The sequence below is a fragment of the Marmota flaviventris genome, chromosome 14 (assembly GCF_047511675.1).
Source record: "Marmota flaviventris isolate mMarFla1 chromosome 14, mMarFla1.hap1, whole genome shotgun sequence".
NCBI classification, from domain to species: Eukaryota; Metazoa; Chordata; class Mammalia; order Rodentia; family Sciuridae; genus Marmota; species Marmota flaviventris.
This window is the reverse complement of record NC_092511.1, coordinates 91,066,100-91,084,536: the sequence shown is the minus strand read 5'-3', so window position 1 is coordinate 91,084,536 and position 18,437 is coordinate 91,066,100. Positions and strand designations below refer to the sequence as shown.

The following is an 18,437-nucleotide window of genomic DNA, read 5'->3' as shown; positions in this document are numbered from 1 at the left end:
ACTTGAGATCTGTCAACATTTTATAGTTACCCTGATTTAATAAGCATTTTTCCTTCTTTTCTGTAACTGCCAAATTTTTTAATGAAATTGAATCTTGGATGCCTACATTCTGGGGAGTTTAATTTGCTATATTATAGCTCTGTCTGCTTTTAAGCCACAGAATGCCAAAGTATTTATTCTTACAAATCTTTCTACATATGTAATTTGAGCCTGCTAAAATAGTCCTTTACCCACTTCATTAATTAAATTGACAGAAAAGATTATTTTACAATTTTGTAGTGAATGACTCTTCAACCAAATTTTTGAATGAATGTTGTGCGATTGTAAATCATTACATAGCCTATGTCTCCTCAGATCATGCCACACCATCAGACAGAAACTTCCCTAAATAAAAGACTAGCATATTTGCAGTTCATCTTAAAGCCCCAACCAGAGAAAAATGTTTTAACCTCTTTCCAAGTAATAATCTTTTTCAAAAAAAAAATTTTACTCTTGATATTTCTATCATTTTCATTTCAAACTTTTTAAGAGATTAAGAAAAAAAAATCTCCAAAAACAGTTGAGCTTCTTTTCACAAGCTCATCACTAGTATTTAGATACCCTGAGAGGTCATCAGTCTTTCAAATACTCTGAAATAAATAACAATAAATTACATGGGAAACAAATGTCATCATAAACATCGCAAATATTTTTAGTAAAGAAATAGACTTTTATGGAAACATGAACAATCCATATATTTTATAATATTAGCAAAAAAAACTCCTTATGAGACAAAGCTTTTTTAATCATAATCTTAGGAAAACTTCAAAAACTATCATTTTGATTCCTTTATCACCTAGAATAAATAGCTTTTAAAAGACAGAATTCAGGTATAATATTTCTTTACATGTGCTCAGCACAAATGAGCTTTTGAACTCTTGTCAATAAATACCAGTATATTCATTTTAACTGCAATCTTTATTTTAACAACAACAACAAAAAAAAAACCCACAGATACAAAATACCATTTAAAAGAAGCAAATAAGTAGCATGTCATCTCATATTAATACAAATCATTTCAAGTATAAATATAAGCTCCAAATTTGCTTTTACATTGTGAATTATCACTAGACTACTGAATGTCTTTAAATGAATTATAAAAGTCCATAAAAAAAACTAACTAAAAATGTTTCCTCTATAATAGAATAGAAAATAAAACTACTGTTTGTTTTTATTGTATCCACAATCTAATTTTTGTTCTAAGACAAGAGTATTTAATATGTGAAACAAGACAAAAAAAATATCCACCAGACGTTAGATAGAATGTTTATATTTTAAACTATTTACTATTCTTTTTAATTTTACATAAAACACTTTAAGTTTGCAGGACTTTTAAATGGAGTGTGGTTAAAACAGTACTGTGATTCTCTTCTATACTAATTCTGGTGGTGTCATTTATAAGGAGCACAATTGGAATTTCAAAGGAAATTTAAAATTTTTTTTCAGGATGAATAAGATTGGCTTCTTATTTGAAGACTATCTGTTATAGAATGTATTGTTAATTGTAGAAGTTTTGTATATTACACATGGGCATGTTCTATGCAAATGTATTCAGTTGGGGTATGTATATATTTTGTTATGTTATGTACATAAACATCTACCCTTGTGCATATGTATATTTACATCATGTATAAATATGTGTAGTATATTACCAAACTGTACTGTACTTAAGGAGGAGGAGCTCCGAAGGAAAGCCAGGCAATATTTTAGTTAACTGTAAACTGTGTACTGTTTTCTATGAAAGTAATTAGGTTGTATTCGGGTTTGGTTTGTCACAGTCCCAAAGGTGAGTGTCAACATATACAATTATCTGCTGTTTTCCGAAAGGCTAGTTTTAAAATATTATGTTAACATAGGCTTTAAGTAAATAAAAGTAAAACTCTCCACTCCACATTTGCCTTCTCTGTGAAGGCCCATGGGCACATAGCCTAATAAATAATTCAAAGAAAAGCTAAACTTTGATTCTAAAAACAAAAGCTCATCTACTGAAACACTAACATTTTAGTATTAACATGCTTTGTTAAAATTTAACTGTCACTAAATTATCTTACAAAAAGGAATGATTGAAATTGTGTCAAGATTCTACTGGTGAAAGCCTCTTGGGGTAATTCAAAAGTGTGTGTCACTGTTACTTAGAGCCATACTCCCGGACAGGAGGTCTGAGAAAGAAATATTACTAAAGTAAAACCACCTAACATTAATAAATCCAAGTAAAAAACATATACCAAAGGTATTTCTAAATTAGTGAAAAATCTTCAGATGCAAACATTATAGCAAATAGAAAAAACAGGCGCATGTAAACTTTTTTTTTTTTAGAATCCTCCAAATCTCAGATTATCGAAAATACAGTTTGGCAACTAGGTTCATTGCCTCAGTGAAGGAGAGAAATGTTTAGCCTTTTTCTGAATTTCTCTGTCCGGTTTCCCCTTGAGAGTTTAAAAAACTGGGTGGGGCACTGCAGGGATTCAGTCCCTGACTTACGTTTTATGAAAGAAGAATTTATTTTGGCCCAAGTTTCCTCTACTAGTCTGCTTTTCTCTTTTCTCGTGGAGAGATAATTGACAGCCCCTGTTTTGTATGAAATTATGGAAATCACAGACTGGAGGAAAGAGGAATCATTATTTTAGAATTGAAAAGGTGTGGGTTTCTTTACCACCCCACCCCACCCCACCATCCCCACCACGAAATTTCCCATCACTAGAAAGAAGCCAATAAGTTGGAAAGGCGCACAACAGGACCACAATTGGTCAGCTAAAGACCAGTTTCTGGCTCCTCCCTATCCCTCCAAAAATAAAAAACAATCTCAGTTCTTTAAGGCCACGGCAGAGAGAAAGCAGATGCACAAGTCCCTAAAAACGTGGCTTCCTGGTGTGTGAAGCCCAATATAAAGAGCAAGCTGGGTGATGGAAATGCTCTTGGTGGCATTTCCAGCTAACATTGTCCCTCTCCCTTTACCCTGGATCACGTGAGGCAGGGTATCCAGAACATCCTGAGACCACAAGGGACCACAAGGGGGATTTCATTGGGAATCGGATTGGAAGACTTAGGCGAAAGAGGGAGAGGCACGTGTGAAGAATCAGGAGAAATAATAATAATAATAATAATAATAATAATAATAATAATAATAATAATAATAATAATAATAATAAGCTCTAAGGTTGCAGATTTAAATCCAAGGCTGAAAACGACGCGTTTGCACCAAAGCATTCCTGTAGCGCCTCCTGCCCTGCCCTGCCCTGCGCGCGCACCGCACTCACATGCGCACACGCCCTCGCACACGCACACACGCACACTGCTCCAAGCTGCTCCTCTCGCCGGAGCTTGAGGGAACCGGTCTCTCGGAGGAGCTTTCGCTGGAGGTGAGGCGACCCTGCCCGCCCGGCGCGGCTCCTGCGGAGTGACAGCGAGGCCTTTGGGGCTCCGGGATGCGCGGGCCAGGATCCAGGCGCGCGACCGCCGGCACTGGCAGGGGCTGCCCTGCGCGGACCAAAGAAGGGGTGGGGACCGAGCGGCGGACAGGGGATGGAAGGGGATGGGGACTGGGGACTGACGCCTCCCTCAGTGGCTCTCACCCCTCCTTCCCCTTCGGCCCTGTCAGTCCATTGCCGCCGGGAACTGGCGTTGGAAACGGCACCAAGTGCCTGCAGGTGCCGCGGACCCGGCGGGTGACTGTGCTTATTCTCTCCAGGGGCTTGGACGTGGGCAGCTGCGGGACCCCATGCGGCCAGTGCAAGCCCGCCGGCCCTCCCAGCATTGGCCTGCAGAGGGCGCTGCCGCATTTGCTCCCCGCTGGGCCCAGCCGCCAGCCTGGGGGTGCCGAGTGGAGGTCTGGCAGAGGACCGGATCCAGACTGGAGCTGGTTCCCTCCGCACCTTTCTTAAGGGTCAGGAGGAGCTCTGATGCTGGTGCTCACCGGTAGGGTCGGGACGATGTTGTCACATTTGTCACCCTCGAGGGGCCGCGTGGCGTTGCAGTCCGCTTTCCTGCCTCTGCAGCTGGAAGAGGCCTCGGGTGACAGGGGGAGACTGCCTCCTGGCTGAGTGGCTTTGCTTGACTCCATCGTTACTATCGGATTGGGAGTTGGGAGGGGAGCTTTTTTTTTTTTTTTTTTTTTTTTTTTTTTTCTTTCTTTCTTTCTTTCTTTCTTTTCCTCTCCTTGCAGAGCCGCGAAAGGCGTCGGAAAGTTTCCTACCACTTGGGGGACATATAGGAGGAAGAAGTGCGAGTCTTGCTTTCTGAATGGAATGGCCCGAAAGTACCAGAAGTCTTGCCTGCAAGTGGAGCCCTCGACTTCCCCACTGATCACCCCAAACTCTTACTCCTTCCCTGACGGAGGGGACCGACTCGAGACAGCCAGTCCTCGATGGGCCCTGGGCAGGTGTCTGGAGTATAGGAATGGGAGGACCCGGGAATTAGCTGCCAGCGCTCGCACTGGTGCCGGGCCCCTGCCCAATCCGTGGATCCCGCCCGCCTTCGAGCAGGGTGGGGATTTTCGCCCACACTCAGGGAATGTTGCCCACCTTGAAACCTCAATCAAAGCGGAAAGTGGTGACCACCTCCCCAGATGAACGGAGTTTAACACCTCTTGAGGCACCAATGGGGACTTGATCGAGCCCAGAGGTTCTGCAAGTACCCCACAGCGAGGTACAGAGCCGAAAGTGCCTTCTCAGTAGACCTGATTTTGGGAAGCCCCACACCGGGGGTGGCCACGTCCCTTCTCAAGAAGTTCAACTGAGCATTGGGTAGTGACGTTCCCCAGTCTGACCCAGACGCAGCAGTCCAGCCAAGGCCAGGCTGCGTGGGCAAAAAAATGTTTGAAGACCCACATCTTATAAGTGTGAGATTTTGATCAGGCAACACAGATTATTTAAAGCGTTCGGTTTCTCCGCGATCCAATTTTATTAGGATTTACTCTCATTTGTGCTCAGCTTCTCTGGGGAAATAATGCTTTGATTAATGTAATCCTGGCCCGGGATCCGCCACATGCCCCTCGACCCTCTCCCAGGAGAAAGGGCCTGTTTGACAAACAATAACAGAGCAGCAACTCTTTCAATCTGCCCACACCTTTGGGGGTGGCTGGGGAGAGGGTGACACACGTTCACACGCTGCTGGCTAAATGCAATGGCGAGAAGAGGGAGCGGGCTCTCTATGGGGCGAACTTTCCATATTAAGAGTCCTGGACTTAGAAGCGTGAGGGCTCACGCTTCAGGAGAGGGGCCTGGGGCCTGGTGCGCCCATGGATGCGTGGGTGCATGGGTGCATGTACGCGCCTGCCTCCGCTTGACCGAGTGTCTACGTCTTTGTCCCTCGCCACAGGCCTCCACGGAAGAGAGATGCGCGCTGCTTATGGGCAACCTCCGGACCCAGGGTGCGTCCACAGCGCCCACCCGCGGCCCCAAAGTACCTTGAGAGTAGGCCTTAGGGGTTAACCCTACGCACCAACCTGAGACGCCCTGCAGTTGCCAAAACCCCGGGAAGGAGCCTAGAACACGGGCCCCAATTCAGCGGTTTTCCTCATCCATCCATCCATCCATCCATCCATCCCTGCACTCATCCATCCTTTCATGCTTGCATGCATACAAGACAAATCCGTGAGCAGAGGACAGAGAGTTGTACCTCGCCCTCGGTACGGGCTGAGAACGGCGCCCCCCTTGCAGCTCTCCCTCCTCCCGCTCAACCCCGGCCCCCACCCCGAGGGAAGAACAGCTCAATTACGAAAAGGAGCGAAGGAGCGAAATCCCAAGCTCTAAGGCGCCCGCCGACACTCCTCTGGTCCGGGTCCCTGTCGCGCAATCCCCACCCCCACTGTCCCCAGCTCGAGGAGGGCGGGGACGCGGCGAAGTGAGGGGTCCTGCCCTGCTCTGCCAGAACAAAGCCCGCCGCGGGAGCCCGCGGCCGCGCACCAAGCCGGCGACAAAGGCGAGCAAGCGGCGCCGAGCTCCAAGCCTTCGCTCCTGAGGCCGGGCGGGAAAGAGGCCCAGAAGATGGGTGCGATTTGCACCCAGTTTTTCTTAGGCTGCAGATTTCGCTCCTGTGTACCCAATGACCTGTTAGGGTGACTCAGCGTTTATCTCATCTTTCCCGCCGCCGTCCCTCTCTCGTCCCTTTCTGTCCCCAGTCTCCCCCATCTCATCCTGCCCTTTCCTCCACCTCGCTCCTTTTACCTTACCGTCTTCTCACTTTGCCCTTTTAAATCTCTTTTTCATTTTCTTTTATACAGGAAAGTAATGCTAATTCGACTTCTGCAGGCCGCTCCACATGTTCAAATCATATTCTGAAAACCCTTACTGGACAGTGCTCAGGGAGAAAAGGGGGGGGGTATGGGATCTTTTGGGTTTTATCAACCAAATTGTGCTCTAAATGAAATAAAATGCTGTTCTTTTGACTGCAATCTAAGGAAGCTGAGCTTAGCCCCGAGGCTCCAATATTGCCGCTGATCGGAAGAAGTTCCTTCTGGTGACCACAAATCACAAATGGCGAGAGTCAGGGCCAAAGGAGGACCCCACCGTTGTGGAAAGGCATCCGCAAACGCTGAAGTTTCCAAGGCAAACCCTTTTGGGAAAAGTTCTAATCTTATATTCTATCCCTGGAAGGGAATCTCTAGCCAATTCCCTCCAATAAAATCATGGTGTTTTCAAATTTAGGATACTTGAACAGTCTTATTATTCCATGTGAAGTTTTACTTGGTTGTTTTTGGGACGTGAATTACCAATACAGGGATAACAGCCCAAGCCACTTGGAGAATATATACCTTGACTTCTGAAAGCTTTTTGCACCAGATTTAATACTAAATTGACATTTGAAGTCTGTCCAGTGCCACCTTAAGTCTGAGGATTGCCCCCCTCGAACTTTATTATCCAAGTTTCCTACAGAAAAATTAGGGACAGGGATGAGCATTTAAAGTAATACTGAACACATAACTTTTAAGTAGGGGCTAACCAATTTGAGCTGCAAGAAGCTATCCTGAGTAAGGTCACAAATCTCTACCAGATATTTTAGTACTGAAATGATATTGCTGCAAAACATGGAGTACTTGAAGCATCAAATATCAATAAATGCACTTGTTGTTTAAAGTGAACAACAACAGCCTCACTTTCTTGAAAACATCTCTGAGGGTGGCCAGTTTCGGTTGGGTACCCTAGAAGGGGTAGGACCCAGGAAAGGAGCAGAGGTGTGGAGTGGCAGCTTCCGCACTCTGTAGCAAAGATCCCCACAGAAGCGCTGTTAGGCAGAAATACCAAAAAGAGCAACATTCAGCCTGATATGCTGCAATCTGCACCCAGCTCCTCAGACAATAGCTAAGTTCAAATGTCAAAAAAAAAAAAAAAAAAAAAAAATCTAAGAGAGAGAGAGAGATGCACGCACCAGAGTGCAAGAATTGTTTTCCAGTATGCCACAATGACTTTCTTACCTACCTCAAGACTGCCTGGTTCCAACCCAGAGAGGAAACACTGGCACTGTAAAGTGTTTAGGGAATGTTTGGTATAGGGAGTGTCCCCAAAGGAAAGAGCAGTTTAATTCTGTTAGGACCACCACAAGCTCAAAAACTCCATTCACTCTTCTGATAAAGCTAATATTTCTGGGTTCTGTTTTTTAACACACACACAGTAAGTTGACCTTGTGAATATTTTTCTAGCTAGGACATAAACACATTTTTTATGAATTCATCATCATCACCATCATCACCATCATTATCAACATCATCTCTGGTCAATCAGCTAGGCTCTACATTGCCTTGCTCTATGAATTTAAATTTGAAGAAGACCATTATGTTTGTTAGGTAGAGAGCAGGGAAGATGGTGAGGGGTAGGCAAGGTTAGTCCATCAGCTCCTGCTTCCCCAGCGATTGGTAGTTTTCATTACCATACTTGTCAGGTGCACACATGCAGCTAGTGTGGGCAAACTGTTGGGAATGGCTTGTTTCAAAAGCATATACTCAATTACCAACTTACTGTGCCTTCTTAATTTATTTTTCCACAATCTGAAATGCACTGTAGTTTAAAGCCATCCTTCAAGTATCAGAAAGAAAGCATCTTACTTTAGGGTGGGGACTCATAATATCTTTGAATTTCTAACTACTTCTAATCCATCTTTTTAAAAAACTGAGTGCTTGCTTCTTTCCTACTGAACACATAAATCAGTTATCAAAATGATATAAAGAGAGAGGCATGGGGAACAAGGAGTACACCTCAAAAAACTTAGCAAGACCAAACAACTACTCATCTACTGCCAACGTAACAAATTCTCTCTTCTACCCAAAAGCTACCATTATAGAACCTTCCCTTTTGTATAAAACACACAATGTGGATTGTGAGCATGCTTAACATTTTAATTTGTAAATGCTAATGAAAATGTGCTTCCAAACTGCAGCGGTATCAGAGCACCTTATCATTCTCAAATGGAAGCAGATGAGTAAATACCCACTTTGTGTTTGGTACATTTGACCCAGGTAATGTTCTTCGTGCTCTCATTTGGCAAAAGCAATTTCACCATCCCCAACAATTAAAAGTCTGTAGCTTTGCCCAGCACTTTGGATCCTAATTCATACCCAGCTTGAATGTTTCCACCCCCAAATCATTACAGAATGCTAAAGCGGTTCCTATAATGTGTGAGTTCTTCTTAAATGAACTTGTTGCTTTTACTTTTACTCAGAATTCTTATTTTCTGTTTCTTTTACTGCAAGTTGCCTAAGACTATAGATATCATGAGAGGTAAGCACTTTTCTTTTCTTTCCCTGGTTCTTTTTAAGTGCATTTGGAAAAAAAAAAGGAAATTAAGCAGTAGCCTAGACAATCACAGATCTCATGAAAAGTGACAAACACATAAATATGCTCTAAATGTGTATAATGATTGCTTCACCAGTGTTTTACAAAATGTCTGAATGAAAAGTTACCTTTTTCGCTAATATTTTTTAAAATGCACTGAACAGCCCTGGGCATGCAAAATAAGCTAGAGCTTTGAGACATCTGTCCAGTTCATGAGGGTCTCCCCCCAGAAGTCTTTTGTCTGAAATGTCCAGAGAGTGAGGAAAAAGCAATGTTTGGGCTCAAATTACAGTTTCCTCAATTCTCCACTTTGTTTTATTAGTGCAAACCTGACACACATTTCCTGATTCCAAAAGTGAGAGTTCAAGGGTGAAAAATCACAGAATTAAAATATATTTGAGGGTGTCTCCTTTGTTTATATTATTCCCATAATCTTTCAACACTCCTAGATGAAATGCCTCTTCAATCCCAACACTAACTTACTAAAATTATTTAAAAAAAAAAATCTTCTGGTGGCTGGAACCTGGATGACTTGGAGCTGAGTTAGAAATAATGAAGTGGCTTGCCCCTCTTGCAGAGGGACATACAGCAATCACTTAGTGTGCCCCCCTTTTAACAGGCTGTGTGACACACTCACAGGTGCATTGGGGCTACCGAGCAGGGGAAGCCAGCTTCGGGCTTCACACTTCCAGGAACTCATGGCTTCCCTTTCTTAGTCATGCTCCCTAAATCTCCTTGGGAAAATTGCTAGTGACAAACTGACTAATTCCTCTGAACCAGTCAGGATCTGCCCTTCACTATTTTAGGAAGTTTCCCACATATCTCTTTCATCCTTTACCACAGTTAACTTCGGTCTTCATTGGCAGTATCTAAAAAATCTTTTGAGGCGGAAACTTTGTGCTCTATTAAAACTTTTCTTCAACTGGGTTAAGTAATATTGTCCTTAAAAGTTTCAAGCCCACGGTTATCTCGATCTAACCCGTGGTTAGTTTGTATTTTCTTTTCTCTAACAGCCTTTCAAGGGCAAATCCAAAATCTTTTTAAAGCCACAGGCTGTATGGAGAATGAAAGTAGCTACTCAGTATCAAATGGAGTCAAAGGGATTCTAGGGGCTTTGACCACATCTTCAGAATCCTAGGTTTTATTTAGAACTCAACGTTTGTATGAGGTTACAGAATGTCCATTATTTAACAGATAATACCTTAGAATGCATTTTGTTTGCTTGACCTTTTTCCAAAAATTACAACAGGAAAAAAAAAATAGCTTCTTAAGCAGCCTATTAGTAATCAAAATTACACTTATAAAAAAAGTGTTCTTGCTTTCATAGCACATTTCTATAGACAGACCTATGGATACTTTTCCTGAGAGAAAGGGAGAAATCATTTCTGCACTGTGTATCTTGCTGAGCCATTTCACAGACACGAGCGGGTGGGGGATGGGAAAATCATTGTCCTAGTATTTTAAAACCCTGCGTTATGCAAGGAATTCACCCCTCGTTGTGAATATGCATAGAAAGGTAGGGGTGTTTGTTCCTTTGGCAAGTTTGGAAGAGCAGATTTGCTTTTGAACCGGCTACATTTTACTCAGCACCCGCTACAACGACTCAGTGCGCCCCCTGCTGACTAGTCAACAGTGCTACTCCTGAGCAAAGTTTATTTTGTTCAGTAAACCGTGTCATATAAAATTAACAACAACCAATAAAATTAGCTTATATGTTTCAACTGTAAAAGTCCAAAACAAAATAAGGCTAGTTTTAGTGGCACTAGAAATCTCTAGTTTGGCTTCTTCTCTTTGGCTGAACCAAGGTCCTTTTATCTAAAGCCCAGTGCACAAACATATAGCTTAATGTGACTAGTGTTCTTCCTTTTATTTCTTTCTCTATGGCAACCAATATGCTCTGCTCAGAAATGTTCCCCATCAAGGAAACAAATGATCTTCAGGGAGCAGCTCTATATGGCATCTGGTCCAATGGAGCACACAGAGTTAACCCCAGTCAAATGCGACGCTGCCAGGCGCATAAACAAGGAGTAGAAAACTGGCATTTCTTAGCCCCCTCCCCAACTGAAACCTCTTCCTCCCTCGTTACAAACCATTTCATTGATTTGGCATCAACTGTTTCCAAATAAATTACCAATTCTAAATTGTAAGGTGTTCTGTGTACAAAAGTGCAATAAAATTCCAGCCATTGGATTTTCCCCTCATCACCCCAGTCGCAGCTTCCTTTAAAAGAACAAAACCAAGCATCTTTTTCAATCCTCTCCGGCCTATTTTGCTAAGGTAAGACCGGCCTGGACTTGGCCTAGCTATTTCCTTCAGCCATATTTATCTAATTATTGTTACGGGTAAGTAACCACACCCTCAATTTTTACAAAATCCAGAGATAGGGACAAGGAGGGGCAAGTTCGGCAGTCAGAAATAAAGAAATTAAAAAAACACACACACACACAGTAAAATCTAGTTTTCCATGTTGACGCTCTAATGTCCTTTGGGAATAAAGCGCAGGGATGTCCTGGTTAGTTTTGATTGATCACCCTCTTTCTGATGGGCTTTCACTACCAAGCCAGGAGGCTGAAACTCACCGCCTGCTCCCCAGACACAGCATTAACCAGGGGTGCATTGACTTCCTGCCTCTTCTCCCCAATCTGCTTCCTCTTTCTTTAGCTCTCTGCCCTCCCTTTGCCAAGCCCCCCTCCTCACTCCATCCCCTGCTCTCAGCATGAGTCCCCCACCCCCCCAAACCCAGGCAGGCACACACAGTCCTGAACATCACCACCAGCTACAGAAGGGGGTTTCTTCCCCTCTAGTCCTGATTCTCTGAAGAAAAAGAAGAAAAAGAAGAAGAAGAAGAAAAGTCTAAACAAGAAATATTCATATTCTGCATGCTTAATAATCACTTCTTTTCCAAGGCTTTTTCCCCCTCATGTTCACAATTAAAATTAATAGCACTCTCTTCCTCACCCACCCAAAAAAGTAAAGTGCCTTGCTGTGTGTGGCTCTTTGGAACGAGTCCATAGTTCTACGCAATATTTTAGCAGGGTTGGATTTTTTTACTCCCCCCTCAACGTACTTTCCCTTCCCTCCTCAGACAGTTGCTCTGTGAACCCTCTCCTCCCAAGCAATGAAAATGAGCTCCCAAACCTACAAGAATATAAATAAATAGACCAGAAAGGAAGGAGAGAAAAAGGAAAGCAAGGAAAGAAAATGAAAAACACTTACCGAGCAAACTTCCAAGGTTAGATTTTTTAAAAAATAAAAGAAGTTTTTTTTGTTTTTGTTTTTGTTTTCAAATAAGGTGCCTTGGGGGGTGGAGGGAAAGGCATATTCTCAACTCTCCAGAACCGATGCATCCTTAGCCTTCCCTTTACACTGACTCCTCTAAGCCCAGCTCTCACTAGTCTATTATTTTCACCAAAATATATGAAAATGTATGCAAATGAAAATCAGCACTAACTGTTCTCCCCTTGTTATATACTTTGGATTTTTTTTTTCCAGACAAAACAATCACACTACGCAAAGGGAGGGGGTGGATGGGGTGGGGTGGGGCGGGGGTGGGAGGCTGGGGAACGATTCGAGAACTAAGTACGTGGAAAGGGGGGAGTAAGAAGGGGACAGACCTCGGAACAGAAGTGCATTTCTGTTATCGAGGAGCACTGCGTTTTGGGGGGCTTCCCATAAGCATACACACCCTCCTTGCAAAGAAAGAAAGAAAGTGGATCTGTTTGCAGAGGCGCTATCACGTTTCATCAGGCCACCTGAGACTGCTTTTGAAAGCGTGTACTGTGAAATTCATAGCAGTAATTTAGACAAAATCCTCACTGTATATTAATGAAAGGCGGCCCCATGGCTCTGTTCCTATCCTCCCCATTCAGTGTAAACAAAACCACGAGACTCTCTCGGTTTTTGAGCCGGATCCAAGCAAAATCGGCAGGAAAGGAAAACACGGGGTGCTGGCACTGACTATTCAAACGTCTGCACCTGGAGATCTCAGATTTATTCAATGAAATCTGTGTTCCATCTTTTATATATACATATACGCATACATAAATATAAAAAGGGACCTTTGGGGGACGCAGAGGGGAAAAAAAATCCGTTCTGTTTGGGGTTTGGTTACCACTGCCTTTTAGATCTATACCTTGACAATAATGGCTTTGCTACAACCTACCTACGATGGTATCTTTTCACCCGGCAAGCAGGAGCTGGACGAGATCCTACACAAATTCTACGCATCTACTGTTAATCTTGAGATCACGCAGAGGCTACGTTGCTGCTGCTGGACTGGAGAGCTCCGGCTTTAACTGAGTTTACCTAACTGCACTCGGCAGAGGAATTGTGCATCGGGAGAGAAGGGCAGACCCGTTCACATTACAATCGGAGCACACCGACTACTCCAAAGCTACGTCCTGGGCCGCGGCTGGGTCTCGGGACTGCAGGCTGCAGGGCTGGCGCACCCACAGCTGGGGGTGCTGGGTGCACGCACACGCACACTCATTAGGAACCATGTATTTATTGAATGTCCGAATTGGGTTAGTTCATTGGAAATCCCCGAGGAGGGTTCAATTTGCCCTTGTTTTCGTTGCCACTTTCTCTTTTTTCTTGGTTCGCTGAGGTTCCTCTGTGCAGCGTTTCCGCTTGGCCGCGTCCCCCCACTCCACCCCACCCCACCCCCGCTTCTCCCGCCTACCCCGAGTACTCCCCCTCCCATCTCCCTTAACTCTTTCTGCCGGGCTGGGACTGAGAAAGCATTTGTAGCCGCCGGTCCCATCTACCACGCAAAACCATCCGAGACGCAAAAGAAAGAAAAAAGCACCATCATGCCTAAGAATAGCAAGGGAGCAAAACCCCACCACTAATAATAATCACACTGAAATCACACGCGCGCGCGCGCACACACACACACACACACACACACACATATATGCACACACAGTACGCGGTGGAGCGCTGGAGGGCGCGGCTAGTGGATCCCAGATCTTTGGGCCGACTCCTGCTGCCACAGGAATTCTAAAGGCATTGGGGTCGAATACACTTACGATGAATCTATGGGGGAAGGTCGGAATGATTGCTTTTCAAATACATCGCGTGGCTCCGCTGACCGGCACCCTCCAAACTCACAAGGGCACGCACGTTACTTGCATGAATCCCAGAGGAGGGTGGGTGGGAGGGAGGGAGGGAGAAGGAGAGAGGGAGAGGGGGTGGGGAAGAGCGCTAGCAGCGGCAGCGAGCGGTCCGTCTCGCACGCGCGGGCACCGCGCTGGTCCTGGGCTGCAGGTTTTCCCAGATGATGGCATCCGAGAACTTAAACAAAGAAGGCCGCCGCCGGCGCGCGGCGGCTGCAGAAAGTTGCGGTGGCGGATTTCCAAGGAGCGTGGCCACGACCCGAGCTCTTGGTGAGGCGAGCCCCCCCTTCCCACCCCCGCCGAGACGAGGATGGGGGCCGGCTGGTGAAGGGAAGAGGAAACTTTGAAACCACTGGGGACACATCTGTCTATAGGTATTATCTTGAATGGTACATCCGTGCCGCGCGCTTTACAAATCTCTGACGTGGGGGCTGGAAGGCTGGGGGGGGGGGGGTTGCAACACAACGCAATACTAGGTGGGATGCGTAGACTACTGTTTTTCGTGATTTTTTTTTCCTCTTCGATTGCTTTTTGATTTGCCCCCCTCCCGCCTCATCCCTCCCTTTCTCTCCCCCCCCCCCCCCGCCAGACCTATCGTGAACGCCTAGAGCCTCGGAGGGAACGCCAACGTTTGGGCCGGACACTAAGAGTTAAGATGTGGCGGAGGGGGCGGAGGGGACGGAGGGGGAGGGGCAGGGAGGGGAAAGTGGCGAGGGGGAGGGAGACTGGGGGGACGACAGATTTCCAGCTTCTACGACGCTCTGCCTAAATTAAAAAGCAACCAATCGGAACGGCCGGAAGGGGGGCCGCGCGTCCTGAGCCAGTCATTCCGGGCCTGCCAATCACCCAGCGGGTAGCCAATCAGCGGGGGCCCTGGTGCTCGACTTCCTTGTATTTGGGAAAGTGTGGTGGTGGGTGCGCGCTCGCGGCGGAGGGTAAACATTCTACAGTCCCTGCTCTGAGAGGGAGGGACAGAGAGCGAACTGTCAGATCGGAGCGAGAGCGGGCGCCCGAGAGAGGGAGAGCAGGAGAGAGAGAGAGGGAGGGAGAGGGGAAAGTGAGAGAGGGAGAGAGCGCGAACGAGGGCGCAGAGCAAGCTCCCGCTGCAACTCTGCTCCGGCACGGCCAGCGCCAGCGCCCGCCGTCGGTGCACTCTGGGAGCGGCGCAACGTGCCCACTGGAGTTGGTTGTGTATCAAGGATCCCCTATATGCACACACACACCTCCACCTCCACCAATGCACTCTTCTTCCTCCTCCTCCAGACAACTGCTGGGAAAATAATAAAACACCAACCCCAACCGTCAGCAACAAGGTAACAGAGCAATTCGACATCATTTTTTTTTCCTGTTCATTTTTTTTTCCTTGTTATATTTGTTTCCTAATTTCTGCCCAAAAGGAAAAATGTCGCATCAGACTGTGACTGTTGCGAGGAGAATGAAAAAGGACTCTTGTTTCAGAGGCAACCTAGAGCTCCGGCAATAGCAACTTCAGAGAAATGCACCATCGCAAGAAGTTTTCCTAGGACAGAACAAAACTTGAAACGACAGGACCAGAGGGGGAGAACAGGAGCCAGCCTCCCCTCTCCACACAGGAGAACAGCCAACATCACCACGCCTTCAAGGACGAGAAAAGTTTTACTACTCTAAGGCAGAACGAGTGAAGTGTGTTCCTGAGGAAGAGAGAAGAGAGCGGACCAGGAAAGGAGCGGGCCGGTGGCTGGTTATCCATAATTTGGCCAAGGAAGAAAGGGACAGCTTCTTTCTTTGTTGTCTCCCTGAACCTTCACTTAGCAGGTGGACTGAGCCCCGCGGCAGGGCAGAGTCCGCGCTCGCCGGAGGACAGGAGGAGGAGCGGGTACCCGCGCGCCCCGGGAGAGCGCCCCAAGTGCAGGTCCCCGCCCCGCCTGGTGAGCCCCGCTGGAGCCAGCCGAGCGCGCCGGGGTTGGGGGGTGGCCACGACCCCCCCTGAAAGGGCTGGCCACGGAGCGCGCCCCGAGAAGCGAGTACCCCTCCCCAGAGCGCTGCTCCTGCTGCTGCTGTTGCTGCTGACCAAGGCCGGCCGGCGACCCCCGCGCCCTGCCCAGCGGCCTTGCAGCTGCAGCCCGGGACCGCGGCGGCGGCGGCGGCGGCGGGGGCGGAGGCGGCGGAGGAGGAGGCGGCGGCGAAGGCGGCGGGGCCGGCGGGGGCCCGGGGCGGGGGCGGGGGAGGAGGAGCGGGGGGAGGAGGCGGGGGGGGCGCGGCGGCGGCGGCGGCGGCGGCGGCCGCGGCTGCTGCTGCGGCGGCGGCGGTGGTGGCGGCGGTGGGGTGGCGGGAGCGGAGCGGCATGGCCACGGCGGCTTCTAACCCCTACCTGCCGGGGAACAGCCTGCTCGCGGCCGGCTCCATTGTGCACTCGGATGCGGCAGGGGCCGGTGGCGGCGGAGGTGGCGGTGGCGGCGGTGGCGGGGGAGGTGCAGGGGGCGGCGGCGGCGGCATGCAGCCGGGGAGCGCCGCCGTGACCTCGGGCGCCTACCGGGGGGACCCGTCCTCGGTCAAGATGGTCCAGAGTGACTTCATGCAGGGGGCCATGGCCGCCAGCAACGGCGGCCATATGCTGAGCCACGCGCACCAGTGGGTCACGGCCCTGCCCCACGCCGCCGCCGCCGCCGCCGCTGCCGCCGCCGCCGCGGTAGAGGCGAGCTCGCCGTGGTCGGGCAGCGCGGTGGGTATGGCCGGCAGCCCCCAGCAGCCGCCGCAGCCGCCGCCGCCACCACCGCAGGGCCCCGACGTGAAGGGTGGCGCCGGGCGCGATGACCTGCACGCCGGCACAGCGCTGCACCACCGCGGGCCGCCGCACTTAGGACCCCCACCGCCGCCCCCGCATCAGGGCCACCCCGGGGGTTGGGGGGCTGCCGCTGCAGCAGCCGCCGCCGCTGCAGCCGCAGCCGCCGCCGCCCACCTCCCGTCCATGGCCGGGGGACAGCAACCACCACCTCAGAGTCTACTCTACTCGCAGCCCGGGGGCTTCACCGTGAACGGTATGCTGAGCGCACCCCCAGGGCCCGGAGGAGGCGGCGGCGGCGCAGGTGGCGGCGCCCAGAGCCTAGTGCACCCAGGGCTGGTGCGCGGGGACACACCGGAGCTGGCCGAACACCATCACCACCACCACCATCACGCACACCCGCACCCGCCGCACCCGCACCACGCGCAAGGACCCCCGCACCATGGTGGCGGCGGTGGCGCCGGGCCCGGACTCAACAGCCATGACCCGCACTCGGACGAGGACACACCAACGTCGGACGACCTGGAGCAATTCGCCAAGCAGTTTAAGCAGCGGCGCATCAAGCTGGGCTTCACGCAGGCGGACGTGGGGCTGGCATTGGGCACGCTGTACGGCAACGTGTTCTCGCAGACCACCATCTGCCGTTTCGAGGCCCTGCAGCTAAGCTTCAAGAATATGTGCAAGCTCAAACCGCTGCTGAACAAGTGGCTGGAGGAGGCGGACTCGAGCACTGGCAGCCCCACCAGCATCGACAAGATCGCGGCCCAGGGCCGCAAGCGCAAGAAGCGGACCTCTATCGAGGTGAGCGTCAAGGGCGCGCTCGAGAGCCACTTCCTCAAGTGCCCCAAGCCCTCGGCGCAGGAGATCACCAACCTGGCCGACAGCCTGCAACTCGAGAAAGAGGTAGTGCGGGTCTGGTTCTGCAACCGGCGCCAGAAAGAGAAGCGCATGACACCGCCCGGGATCCAACAACAGACGCCGGACGACGTCTACTCGCAGGTAGGCACCGTGAGCGCCGACACCCCACCACCGCACCACGGGCTGCAGACGAGCGTGCAGTGAAGGCCAAGGGCGCAGTGCGAAGAGGGCCGCCGCCTCCGCCACCGCCTCCGCAGCCGCAGTCAGCACCGCCACCGCCCCCGCTGCCGCCGCCGCCGCCGCCGCCGCCGCCGTCGTCGTCGCCGTGCCGCCGCCACCACCACCGCTGCTGCCGCGCTGACCCTGCACCTGGGCCGCACCGGGCCCCAGCCTGGGTGCATCCGCCGCCCTCCCCTCCGCCCAAAGACAGACAGGCATGCCCGCCCTTGGAGGAAAAGACGAGGGAGAAACGGACCAAGGAGACATTTTTTGAAGTCCAAGGAAGGAGGGACCAAAAAATGAAAAAAAGCATAATAAATACCCAGACTGTTTTATATACACACATAACAAACAAAACCTGAAGAGGAAAAGGGGCAACCGTGAGATCCCGTCTGTGCTGTGGTGGTGTTTTGTTTTTTTATTTTAAAGAAGGGTGACTTTGCCTACAGCACCAAAACTGCACTCTTAAGGTGTACCCACCCTGAGATGTCCTACATGGCAGCGGTGGACAGCACCTGCCTCGGCCTCCTCTCTTAAAAAAGAGAGAGAAAGAGCCCCCGTCTTTCTTCCACTTCCTCCCAAAGGGCTGCCTAAGAGCTGCGCGGAAACTTTCCCTCCTCGGAGGGACCTGAAAGCAAGCACCAGATCTCCTCGGGGGTCTAACTCTGTGCTCCAGGA

General features: G+C 49.1%; 1 protein-coding gene across 1 annotated transcript; it reads left to right on the top strand.

The window, feature by feature from the left end:
• Positions 1 to 16,244: 16,244 nt before the first annotated feature.
• Pou3f3 (POU class 3 homeobox 3) lies at positions 16,245 to 17,744 on the top strand. Its single transcript, XM_027951779.2, has one exon. It carries the CDS (start codon positions 16,245 to 16,247, stop codon positions 17,742 to 17,744), a length of 1,500 nt encoding a protein of 499 aa, XP_027807580.1.
• The last annotated feature ends 693 nt before the right edge of the window (positions 17,745 to 18,437 follow it).